This window comes from Ahaetulla prasina, chromosome 6 (genome assembly GCF_028640845.1).
Source record: "Ahaetulla prasina isolate Xishuangbanna chromosome 6, ASM2864084v1, whole genome shotgun sequence".
Taxonomy (NCBI): Eukaryota; Metazoa; Chordata; class Lepidosauria; order Squamata; family Colubridae; genus Ahaetulla; species Ahaetulla prasina.
In genome coordinates, this window is record NC_080544.1 from 75123116 (window position 1) to 75136738 (window position 13623).

The 13623-nt window shown below is 35.4% G+C and overlaps 1 protein-coding gene and 1 long non-coding RNA gene across 2 annotated transcripts in view; one reads left to right on the top strand and one right to left on the bottom strand.

Annotated features, from left to right (window-relative positions):
• The window catches only part of LOC131200811 (uncharacterized), a 31046-nt gene extending 30138 nt beyond the window's left edge, over positions 1–908 (top strand). The window contains exon 3 of the long non-coding RNA XR_009155706.1: positions 512–908. This is a non-coding gene — a long non-coding RNA (uncharacterized LOC131200811). The remainder of the gene's footprint in view (positions 1–511) is intronic.
• EPHA4 (EPH receptor A4) overlaps positions 1–13623 on the bottom strand; it is a 182043-nt gene extending 168420 nt beyond the window's left edge. Inside the window, exon 1 of the mRNA XM_058188074.1 lies at positions 13406–13623. Within this exon, the coding sequence (XP_058044057.1) occupies positions 13406–13496 (91 nt within the window). The 5' untranslated portion in view covers positions 13497–13623. The remainder of the gene's footprint in view (positions 1–13405) is intronic.

Sequence of the window (13623 nt, forward strand, 5' to 3'; positions counted from 1 at the left end):
GAAATATAAATAAATAAATAAAATATACATCTTTTGGCTGTTTCACTCATTCTTTTTGCTCCCCGTCCCCATGAAAAAACATTAATCTGGGAGATAACAATGGAAGCAAGTAAACTTCCTACAAAAACACCAACATATTTCCTAAAAGTTCTGATTGTGAAATATATGAAACCAATTGTTCAAACCATTCAGATCTTAGTCACAACATTAAGAGCATGCTAAACAAAGGCTCCGCACCCAACAACTTTATGTGGAACACCACCATGATGACTATATTTGGATAGAGAAAAGATAAAGGAAAAAAGCATTGCACTGACAAGAAAAAAGATAAAGGAAAATACATTTATTGCAAAATTTAATTGCTTTGTAATTTATCTCAGATCTTGAAAGTATAATATTCAGGAAGATGTTAGGGTACAGATTGCATAGCCCTGATCCTTTTTAAAAGAAAAGGAGAGGTAAAAATTTAAATAGGATATGCATTATTCTAAAATATTTCTATTTTTCACAGACATATGGCTAATTTCTAATGCTGCCTGCTGAAAGAAAAATGGATCAAGCAAAAGGAGAGCTCCTTTTTCAAGGAGATACGATCCAGAATCAAAGAAGACTCAAGTAGGCAGATGTAAATCTTAAAGTAAGCATATTTATTCTGAAAAGATACCACTACTTCTTCAGCATGGACTTCATGCTGATCAAGCATCAATCCTGTCTATATTTACCTGCTGTCAATATTGTGGGACGAAATCAGTGTTCTGTTTAACCTCTGACCTGCCAGAGCTGAAACAAACAAAAAACGGATCTGGAGCCATGGGAGAGCACAGCCAACTGGCAAACAGCAGGGAACCAATTGTTAAAGTGACATTTGGCTCTGGCACAGGCAGCCTCTTTGGGGCAAACTGTTATTCTCTCAAACAAGGCATGAAGAGATAACACCATAAAATATGAACAAAATGGAACTTGTTTCCTTGCCACTAAATTGTTAGCTTTATGGGACTTCATGCTGAACAGTATGAAAAAAAAATCCAATTTGCTTTGAAGCGCATTAGTCTGTCTAACATCCTAATTATTGTTTACATTGCCATTTGACTTCTATTAAGAATTGAATAATTACCTAGCAGTTCATAGTTTAAAAATACAAGCAAACAGGATTATCTGGATAATTAAGACACCGTACTGCAGCTTTGAATCAGTGCTGTGTAAAGCATCTTTCTCATAATGTAAGTTATTATTAATGGACATTTCAAAATGCTGCTGAAGTTTAAGCATATGGTAAGATGTGGCTTACAGTAATTTAAACAATGGTATTTACAATAGATCCAGATTTAAGCACAGAAAAGCTTCATTTCTTCCATTTTCCATTTCCTCAAATTTCTTCATCTAAGCAGTAGCCTTTGAGCAGATTTTTCACTTACATGTCCACTTTTCATTTTTTTTAATCCTGAAATATGATAGTTTATTGATTTAATGGAACAATTGTGGGAAGGAATGTAGATTATTTCCAATTATCTATTAAAACAGAGGGTACCTCATTCATCCTAACATAATTCTGCAAATTACTCAAATAGTATCATTTGTGTGATTTTACATCATTCAGCGATCATATCATTAAGCAAATGATGAAAACAACATAATTCCTTCATTACCAAAATGATGTCAAACTTATTTGTGTGTTTATTTACAGAGTTTATGGACTGTTCCATTTCCAGCTGACATTAAGTGGTAAACAATTTTCTCTACATAACTCAAGTTAAAAACAGCATAAACATGCTCTCTCCCTAGGACCTATCTAAAATACCAGGTGTTTGAACACTTTCTGAATACCAAATGGGCAGGGACAATTCAAACATTGGGAGAATACTATTCCACAAAGGGAGAACCAATAAAAAGGGCAAAAAAATTCAACAAAAATGTTGTCTTCTGCACCTGAAATCGATTGCACTTAAGTTCACTTAATCAAAGATTCATTGGAATAATCTCATTTTAAACATGATAATGATTCATTATTCTCTTATTTTTCGTCATAACAATAAGCTTATTAAAGAAACAGGATTGTGGCACAATAACTGGCAAAACCATCCAGTGATCTTCTAAAACTAACAGTGGAGTGGAACTTGGATCCCCCTTTAAAGTTCAAAAAATATTCCTAAGCAGTCTGTATTCTACAAAAGGTGGCTGCAATACTGTGCCATCCAATAGGCTGAGACATTTCCTTTTTCATAGTTTATCACTCAGTCACTATGATTAATGTAATACAGTACTGATTACTCTCTTTGAGAAAATGGATTAAAGCTCTACATTTTAGTTGGCTGAGAAATGCAATAAAAATGCTCATGGAGAATCAGTTTGGTCTAATAAAGGTAGAAAGTTAGAAAGTAAGAGACTGTGGGTTCAGATCCCGCCTTTGCTATGAAACCAGCTGGGTGATCTCTCATCCCAACTCACCTCACAAGAGGTTGTTGTGGAGAATGAAGGAGAATGAAAGAGCATTAGTTATGTACACTACCTTGAGTTATTTGTAAAAATAATAAAGACGAAATATGGATAAACAAACAAATAAATTAATTAATGAAATCTAGAACTGGTGCTTAATAAAACTGCATATATTCACACAAACTTTCATTCTAATAACATTTTTAAAAAGCTTCCATTTATAATTCATCTATAACAGGGTTGTCCAACCTTCGCAACTTTAAGACTTGTGGACTTCAACTCCCAGAATTCCTCAGCCAGCTTTGCTTTGAAGTCCACAAGTCTTAAAGTTGCCAAGTTTGGACACCACTGATCTATAAAAACCACAGTATATGGGACAGCAGACCTGTCATTCAGTTCAGGAAAAGCATTTTTCTGTACAAGACAATTCCAGAAAGAAATCACACAAACAATATATTTTATTTTACTTTATTATTTCTACTTTATTATTCTTTTGCAGAGAAAGAATTACCTTTACAAACTGCTTCACCACATACAGTCATCATGTCCATAATATACACAAAACTCATAATTAATTCATGCCAAAGAGAAGTTGGTAATTATTAGTTCTTGAAACTAGAAAAGGTTTCAAATACAACTAGAAGTTCAATATGAAGCAAGAAGTAGCACTGATTACTTCAAGTGGGCAGAATATAATGTCAACTGGTGACATTAAAACAAAACTATACTGGTAAAGCAAAAAGATAAGGACATCTTTTGCTCCCTAGTTTTAAACTCCTCCAGTTCCCTCCTGCCATGTCAGATTGCAATTCCTATAATTTCAATGAGGGAATTAGAGGATGGAATAGATCCAAAGAGCATCAAATTAGGAAGAAAAGATAAAGTTTAAACAAATTCTACACCAAGCTGTGGAAATACTCTTTAGTATAATGCCATAATAATTGGAGCCAGTTTGGTCTAGTGCAGGAGTCGGCAACCTTAAACTCTCAAAAAGCCACTTGGACCCATTTCCTACAGAAAAAAAACAAACAAACCAGGAGCCACAAAACTTGGGTGAGCATGGCCAACTCGATGTCACTCCCTCCCACCCAGTCACATGACCCCATAGCCATATCTACCTAGGCACAAAACCATTCTCTATGTCTCTCTCTCCCTCCTCCCCTCTTTCTGTATTGCTGTGTCTGTCCCTCTCCCTATCTTCCCCTCTCCCCCCCCCATGTCTCTCTCCCTCTGTATGTCTCTCTCTCCCTCTCTTCCACTCTCTCACCTCCTTTCTGTGTATCACTCTGTATGTGTATCTCTATGTCTCTCTCACACCCCCTCTCTATGTATTACTCTGTGTGTGTGTGTGTGTGTGTGTGTGTGTGTGTGTGTGTGTGTGTGTCCCCCTCCCTTCAGGCGACGATCCTCCTCCCCCCCTTCTCTCATAACTCCCTGGCTGGGAGCAAAGCGCAGCAAAGGTGCATGCGGGGTGGGCAGCAGCTCTCTTAAGAAGGGTCTGAACAGGACACGGCTCCTCTTCTGCACTAATGCTCTGGCCATCACCTTGCCATGTCATCGCCCATCCCCAGCAGCTCATCGGCCGAGCGCAGAGGGAAAGAGAGAGAACACACCTGTGTCTTTCCTGACGGAGTAACTTTAACTCTGTTGAGGCAATTGAAAAGTTCATGTGGATGTGTAATAGTTGCATATTAGGCAGTCATATGAATTGGCAAAGCAATATGTTACTCTCTCTCTTATACAACATAAATAGTAATTTGGGATTTCTATTGCCATTTCAAAGTGAGGAGTTTCCATTCCTGTCCCATCACTGGTTGGTCCCACCCCTCTTATTTCTTGTTTTGGACTCCAGCCCAAAGTGGCAGGAAGTGAAGGCTGCCTTACGTGCAAATGTGGCATGAAGGCAGGTACAAGGCAGCTTTGCTCCTGCACTCTCCGGCGACCCTCTTCCCCCTCCTCTCTCAGAACACCTGTGCCAGCTGTGGCTGAGCCAGGAGCATGCGCATGCATGAGGAGATTGTCCTTAAGTGAGCCGCTGCCTGCCCCGTGTGCCTTTCCTGAGCTTTGGTGCTTGCTTGAGGGTCTCCCCATGCATTCATGCACATGCTCCTGGCTCAGCCACAGCTGGCCAGGGGGTTACGAGAGAAGGAGGAAGGAGGAAAGTGCAGGAGTTAAGCTGTCCTGTACTTGCCTTCATGTCACATTTGCGCATAAAGCAGCCTTCACTTCCTGCCACTTCGGGCTGGAGTCCAAAAAAAAAAAATGAGGAGCAGGGCCAACCAGTGGTGGGACAGGGAGCCACGGCAGAGGGCCCAAAGAGCTGCTTGTGACTCTGGAGCCCAGGTTGCTGACCGCTGGTCTAGTGGATAAGCGTATTAGGCTAGAAAGTAGGAAACCATGAGTTCAAGTCCTGCTTAGTCATGAGAGCCAGCTATGTGACCTTGAGCCAGTTCCTCTCTCTCAGTCCAACTCACCTCACAGGGTTGTTGGAGGGAAATAGGAGGAGGATGGTCTTTTGGATATGTTCAGTGCCTTGTATTTGTAAAAATAATAAAGGCAGGATACAAACAAATAAAACAAATAATAAATCCTAGGCCGGCAGGCTCCACATTCCCAATGTGGATGGTGACAGTGTTGATGATACATAAAGAAAAGATAGGAACCACTGCAGCACAAGATAACAAGAATTGTAATGAAGGGAAACTTGGCTCAGTGAGCTCTTTCGTAGACTGAGAATATGATCCTGGAATTCTCAATCCAACAATTTAACTATTATTATAGAAGCTATTTCAGGGCTATGATAGTCAATGGATTAACAGAAGAGTTTGAACAAAGGATGTTTAGTAAGATCATTGAAATAAATTTCCACTCCAAACTTTCATCCAGCAGATTCTTTTTTACAGATATGAAGACCAAAGGAATCTTGCAATTTTTTTTGTCAAAACATGAGTCTAAGTATCACTACAAGGGAGTATTAGCTGTTATGGCAATCCACTGGAATGTGGTGGCCAAAACTCTCAAAATTCTCAGGCTGCAAGTAAATAGGCAGGAAAATCATGTTCAGAATAATTTGTAACACTGAGGTTAAAACTGCAGGCCAGCCAATCTCCTTCATTCCATCCTACTTCACAAGATTATTGTTAGAATAAAATTAGGAGAGATGCCCTGAAGTCTCTGAGAAAACCAGATAGAAATACAGAAAAATAAACAAAAAATAATGGAAGAGGCAAAAATAGAAAGAATTTAAAATTATAATATATTCATTTATTTATTGGCCCATTTCACCAATAAAGTGAGCCTTTTTGTAAGTTTGGGCAACTTACAAAATAGTAAAAAGGTAAATATTTTATATATATATATATATATATATATATATATATATATATATATATATATATATATATATATATATATATATATATATATATATATATATATATATATATATATATATATATTTTCTGAGGTGTTTATATAGGTCTTTGGTTATTGGGTTATCTCCTGTGTAAAATTGGAAGTGTCTTGGCGGCGTTTGACAAAGTCTTATTCATCATCTTCAGGCTTCAGCGCTCTGGGAGCAATTGCTCCCAAAAGCACGAAGCTGAAGCCTGAAGATGACGAATGAGACTTCACGAAACGCCGCCAAGACACTTCCACCTTACACAGGAGATAACCATATAATATAATATAAAATAATAATATAATATAATATAATATAATATAATATAATATAATATAATATAATATAATATAATATAATATAATATAATATAATATAATATAATATAATATAATATAATATAATATAATATAATATAATATAATATAATAAGGCTTAAATAAGAACTAAAACCAAAGTGATAGATAGCAAGGGGGTGAAATCTTCTCTCTTACCAACACACTTCCAGCAAGCAGCATTAAACAGGGATCCAAGCCAGCCAGCAAAACCTGGAAGGGAAGGTGTAGGTCTCATCTCCGGTGGAATGTTCCTCAGAATGGAGGCCACAGTGGAAGAGGTTCTTCTTCTAGACCCCACTAGTTGAAAGTCCATGACAGACAGAGTACATAGCATACCCTTTCTGCTGGAACACATGGGAAAGGCCAATCCAACTGGGGCCAGACAACTTCTCAGATACTCTGGCCTCATTCCATAAAGGGCTTTAAAGGTAATAATCAACATAACAGCAAACTAGCAACTAATGTAGCTCATGAAACAGTATTGTTATATGGACCACCCTTCCTGACCTGTCTGCACCATTGCATTCTGTATTAGCTGTAGCTTTTGAATACTCTTCAGGTGTATCCTCATGTAGTGTGCATTGCAATAGTCCAACTGAGAGGTGACCAGGGCATGAGTGACTGTATGTGAGGACTCACGATCCATATAAGGGCACAACTTGCACAAAGGCTCAACATGACTGCCACCTGCTCTTTGAGCCAGAATTGCGAGTCTAGGAGAATCCCCAAGTTGTGCATAGGAGCTGTCCAGGGTAGTGCAACACCATCCAGAACTAAAGACGATAAACATCCACATCCTGAAGTTCTCCCTAACCACAGCCACATTATCATACCAGGGTTCAATCGAAGGTTGTTTATCTCCACCCAGACCCCTACAGCTTTCAGTCACTGTGAAAGGGCAGCTATTAAGGAAGGCAACAAAATGTACTCAGCAGGAGGTTAGGAAGAATATGTCTTATAAAAAGGAAACTACCTTATATAAGCTCACAGATTGCCTTTCACCTGTTAAATAACTCTAACTAGTCTTCATTACAGGAGAAATAAAAGGAGAAATATGTATAGACACTTATGAAATATGTATAGACACATGATATAATGTCAGCCTTCACAGGTAAAGTAGGCAGGAAACATGACTAAGCTGAGCTAATTCTACTGTATTATAAGGCTACATTTAAAGAATATTACAAACCTGAAGGTACAAACTTCCTGCCACCACTTTTAACTGCCCAACCAATTAGAGTGGATCCTTCCCCGGTTCCTTCCCCTGATCTGAACCTGCTGGGGGCTCTTTCCTTCTATTGTTTGATCATTTGATAAACATCTCTTCCCTTTATCCTTCAAGGTCATTCTCAATGACCATTACACATATTAAGTCAAATCGAATACAAACTACCTTTGTCACTGTTTTTCATTTTGACTGCTTTCTTGTTTATTTCTGCAAATGTCTCAAAAAATCTATGGTCCCAGAAATTCTGAACAGGTGATTTATTCATTTTTAGTTTTACGGATGCAATCTTTTTACTTATAAACTGTTCTGAAAATTGTGTTAATTGTATGAAAATTTAAAATGGAATATATAAGCATATGGGTAGGAAAGAGAAGCCAGGAGGTGTATGATGTTATCCATTATCACCCTTACTCCATCTTTTAATTCCTTGGAAGAAAAATGTCTCACTATTTCCATTCAATCTCTGAAATGAACCAACTCCTTCTGCATGTTTCTTTGTTGTTCTAAACCTCTGCTTAATTATGCCACATGGCCTGACACTCTGCAGTTTACTGCTCTGTGAAATTAACTTTGAATTAAACACTAATTGCACATCAAAATGCTTTGTTTGCATATTCGCAGGATGGGGAATCAATACTTTACTGTTATTTTATAGAAGACATCTAGAATGGATTTTGGTCATGGTGTCATACTGTTGATATATATGACACAAAATGAAAACAGTCAATCTTTTTCCTTTTTTTTTTAGTGAAACATGTATGCATAGCATTGTTGTGTAATCAATAATGAATTGTCAATTGATGTGTTCCATGAAAGCTTGCTTGTTGCAGCCTACAGCAAGATTCGATCATGCTATAGCAAGCAAAGGATTGTAAGATGAACAGAGGACAAGGGACAGAGATAATAATTATCTGAAATATTGTAGCTATGTTTTTCTTTTATTTTTTTCTTAAACAATCATACAGATTTTTCTTTTACAAGCCACATAAAATTTTAATTGAGTTGATTCATATTAAATTTATGTCTGCTAAAGTCAGCACAACAGAAAACCGTCTTTTCTGAGGACTCAGCACATCACAATATCATATTAATTGTGCAATAATAAATCAGGATCTTATCACCTTTCCCACCCCCTTTAACCCAGATTGCTACTTTAATTTTCCAACCTTGGAAACTCAGGGGAAAGATCCCACCTAAAGTGCAAATGCTTCACTTCATAACCCAGCCATTCTATACAGTATATTGTTAGCACTTTTCCCTCACAAAGAGGTCCCAGACCTATTTTACATATATGTGGTGACAATCAAAGCACACTCTTACAGCTGAAGGCCTGAGCTGCAAAGAGAAATACTGTGCAAATATCACATCCCTATCTCTTAAACAAAGAACCTTAAATCCAAATGGAGTTCATTTGCATGAAATCCAAGACTTCAGCATCTACATAATAGACAGAAGGAGCTTCTCCTTCACTCTTTCCAAAGGAAGCGCTTATCTCCTTTGTGAAAGTGGGAAATGGGTGGGCTATTTTGCATGAGGATGTATACAAGATATGTAAATGAGGGATCTGCTGCATGCGGAAAGCAAACTGGCCAGACAGCTGACAATCCTCCATTCACAGGGGAAACTTCTCTGGCTTCCAATGGGAGTAATGAGAATGGAACAAACATGTTTGCTTCCCAGGGTGGGAGAAGCTGATCCTGAATATTCATAAAGTGACCATTTAGTCATGGAAGTGTTAATTATTTCCAGCTCATGAAGCTATGTGACCTCACCTGCTCCCAGAAAGTATATCAAAAGAAGGAAATAATCAGATGGAATGAGAGCAGAATTTGATCCCACAAGTTAAAAGTCAACCAAGGAAAGGATAAAAGACAGAGGGATTCAAAAGACATAAGAGATGGCTTGAAATCTTCCTTTCTCACATATTCTTGAAGCTACAATAAAGATCTGAGATCAGTGGACCATGCTATTAAACACAGATAAATAACCCAGCAATTGCCAGGGTGTATTTCTCAAAATCTTACCAAGCTTACAAATTAGAATGAATATGTTTCTTTTATAAGCAAACTATAAATATTTCACATTTAATTCATACAAACCTGATAAGGCTAGCCACAATTTGCTACACATATTAAATGAGGAAAGAAAATAAACTGCAATTATTTCTGTGGTGAACATGAGGGAAGAAGGGGAAAATTGAACAAATGAACTATATTATGTATGTCACAATTTATTTATAATTAATTAGTTTGCAAATGTTAAAAACCATGACTTTCCTCGCTACACAAGCCTACTCAGTATCTGACACTATTTTACAATACAATCTTATTGTTAATTCAGTAAGAAGCCTTACTATTTTTTTTTTTAAAAAAACGAAAATACATTCAAAGGCTCTGAATATTGAAAATATCTAATTTATAAATGAAAATTTACTTTTTTCTGGATAAATCCAGAAATTGATCTGTAAAGTTGTATCATTTAAGATCATGGATGTCAAAAGAAAACAAAACCCAGATTCCTACAACACTAAAGCTGTGAGATTACATTTATGATTGCTTAAATGCAAACATAATAGGGGTTCATATTTTAAAAATGTAATGAAAAAAGAAAATAAACTATAGTAATAATAACAAAATTCACTCTACAGTTATATCATTTGAACCTATTTAAAATCATAAAAAGTGCAATTATATGATTCAAGTAATTGAATCTTAAATATCCCATAATTAAAGACAAGAGTAGCAAAGATGTCTCAAAGCCATATCTTAAGACTTATAAGATTTTTTTTATAATAAGCTTATATATAAAATTAAGAATGTATTTAACACTGTAAGATACTAAATTATTGGAATGTTTATATATATCATAATAAATGTACTTAGATTTTTATGGTGAAAAATTATTAAATAAAAGTGCTACTTTTAGATTCACACAGAGCATGACAACAATTTCAAAAAATTAGCATTTTCCTACATGTTTAATATATTTATTGCCTTTCCTATGTTTTCTTGCTTTTCTTTATTTTAATAAGGAAATTAGTTCAGTGTGTATACTGATTTCTTCTTAGTCTGTATAACAAAATAATTTAAATGTCACTGATAAATTCTAGTAAAGGAAATATCATCCATAGGCTGAATTTTATCTTAAAACAGTAATTATCTTCACCTTGCAATAGACTTCGAAGCTAAGGCAATTTCAATATTTCCCATTCATATATTTTTTTCTCCCAAAAGTCTTGGAAATCAAGTGCACTTTTCTCTTTTCTTCAATTTGAAACAAGAAATTCAGCCAACACAAAAGGGTTGTAAAAATAAATGTAATGTGTAAAACAGTATGTATAAAAATATTTGAGTAAATGGTCTTATATTGTGGAGAAAAATGAGTAACAAAAGACTTTCATTTCAGGGAATATTATTCAAGGTCAAAAGGCTGAATGAACTTGGACCTATTTGGGGCCAAAATGCAGATATCATCAAGTAAATATAAACTGTATTTTCCATTTAAGTGTTCTTTGTTTTCATTATGTAAATTAACATGTATATATAAGAAGAAATGTAGCTTAGTCTCCAATGTTCTAATTTTTTCAATAGATCACTATTATTATAGAATCAAATAATAGGAGCACCTTCTGTCTTATCATATGTCCATCAAACCTTTGTTTAGGTTTTAAAATCTTAATCAATCTTAACTCTGATTTAAGGATCACAGGAGGAAGATGGATGAGGAAATGAATGACCTATGACCTTCTCTTGCATTTATATTGCCAAGTTTCAACACTGAAAAACAGTTTGGGTAAACAGTTAACAAATATTGTAGACCTGATAGGTTTATCTTCTCTTATGTTTTTCTTCCAATTTCACAATGACACATCTCTATGAAGTGAGAATGTGAGAATGTTTAATTCCTAATCACCTATTTTGTGGCATACTTACAAGAAAATATTCTGGATTCGGAATCAATGCTGTTATTCAAAATTACTAAACTTTGGAGTTCAGGAAATGTGTATATAAACTGGCACATATCATGGAAATTGGGGAATTAAATTGTGTTGTTTATTGGGTTACATTCATTTCAGGAAACTTTAATGAACTAATATTAATATGGAAGATACTCAAAGCAGAAAAACAGAGTTGGATTTGATATTTGGGGATTGAGGATAGCCCTATGAAGTATGCATGCAATTTTTTTTTTTTTTTAAAGATAATGAGTTGATGTTTTTACTAGGTTGTTTTCCCATTTTTGAAGGTTTTTATAAGAAAGTACTTTTTTTTTCCTCCCCAAACTTCCAAAAACAAGGCTTCCTTGTCAGCTGATTAAATAATAAAGTGTGGATTACTGACTAAGGAGTGTTTTAGTTTTGCATCAATCAGGGTGAGTCAATATTGCCTCAACACTCCCTTTGGGGAAAACTAATAGCCAATATTCTAATTTTATCATCTGTTTCCCCATAATCAAACTCTATAAAAATTAAATTCCAAGAAACGCAGAACCTAGTAAAACCAGAAATATGTCTCTACACATTAATTTTCTGATAATGTGATCACTTCAAATATGATATCTGTGTGTTGGCAACAATTTATTTGTATCAGGCATCCAAACATTTTGAATGATCCTGTCCTTTTCCAGAGAGACAGAATTACTTGCTTTTGTGATGATGTCCTATCATTATACTAGCCACATTTCAGTTCTCATTCATAATTATAGTATCAAGAAGTTATGCTCAGTTCTTCTTCAATAAGCATATAAATATCTGATTAATACATGATAGCAAAGGAAAACGTTTAGAAAAACAGTTTATTTCAATCAATAACTAATTTTAAATTGCCTATAAATGATCATATGAACCTATTTTAGATACGTGGGATGAAACTGCTATGGTATATTAATTTCACAAAATAAAATAGTGCGATGTTTGTTTTATTCATTAATTTAAAAAGGAGGTTTTTTAGCAAAATGCAATTAAAATACATCAAACACAGTACCCTAAATCTTACTACTTTAAAAATAAATGAAGCTATTATTTTGGGGGAGGGGATTCATTAGAGACTGATCTTGAACAGGTGGCTCACAGGGGCAATCAAGTCCATAATCAGCTATAGTCTACTTATAAAATCATAATAATGTATAACTAAAAATCAAGAGAATCATAAAGAAGATTTAAAGCTCTTTTTCTTTCCTTTCCTTTAAAATAAGCTGCCTTTTATATGAAGGTTAATCCCTAATTCTGTGGAGGATAGGAAAAGGAGGGAGAAACAGATGACTTCTTGCATTTCTGACTAGCCTCCTAGCAAGTTCTTTTGTAAGTGAAACAATGGAGACTTTTTGAGAAATAAAAATATTTCACAAAAGCAGCCATGTCATCCATTCAAGGATTATTTAGTGGAAGAATTCTCAAGTGAGACAATAAAGAGTTATTTTGAAACACAGACTAAGAAGAATTTTAAAACCAAAGCTTTATTTTCTATTATAAAAGTAAAAAAAAACATTTCTAGCCTTATTATTATTATTATTATTATTATTTTTATTATTATTATTATTATTATTATTATTACTACTACTACTACTACTACTACTACTACTACTACTACTACTACTATTCCCTTGACATGATTCTTGTTACTACTACTACTACTACTATTCCCTTGACATGATTCTTGTTAGATTTAATTTTTCAAATGAGAAAAAGAAGCACTTTCTCTTAAATGAAATAACATGAATGGATGACAAACATTTAAATGTGAGTGGCAAGATGCAACCCAGTTCTAATCTACCCTCTGATGGCTGTATTTTTTGCCTTCTGCATCTTATGGTAGCGTCTTTGTTCTTTCAGAATGATGCATCCTTTAGTGTTGCCTCCTGGAACTACTGAATTTCTTCATTAGACCACGCTGTCCCACTGCATTCCCACAGGGATTGCTAATTATTGGTTTTCTTCAATTTACTCTCCTTTCTGATTCAATTACATACACCATCCTTTAATGAACAGTACAACGCAACAAGGCCTACCTTGGCATTCTCCATTATGCTCTTCATACCCGGCATTGCACAGGCAGTTGCCAATGGGTACCAGCCATTCACCATCTGCCCCACAGTACATTTTTGGCACATCCTTCTCTTCTGAGTTGTTCACACATGAACCACGAACCTCGACCAAAGAAGATGTATCAGCTCCTGTGATTGTGTCTGGAAACTGAGCCAGATTACGGACTGTCAGGGGACATTTC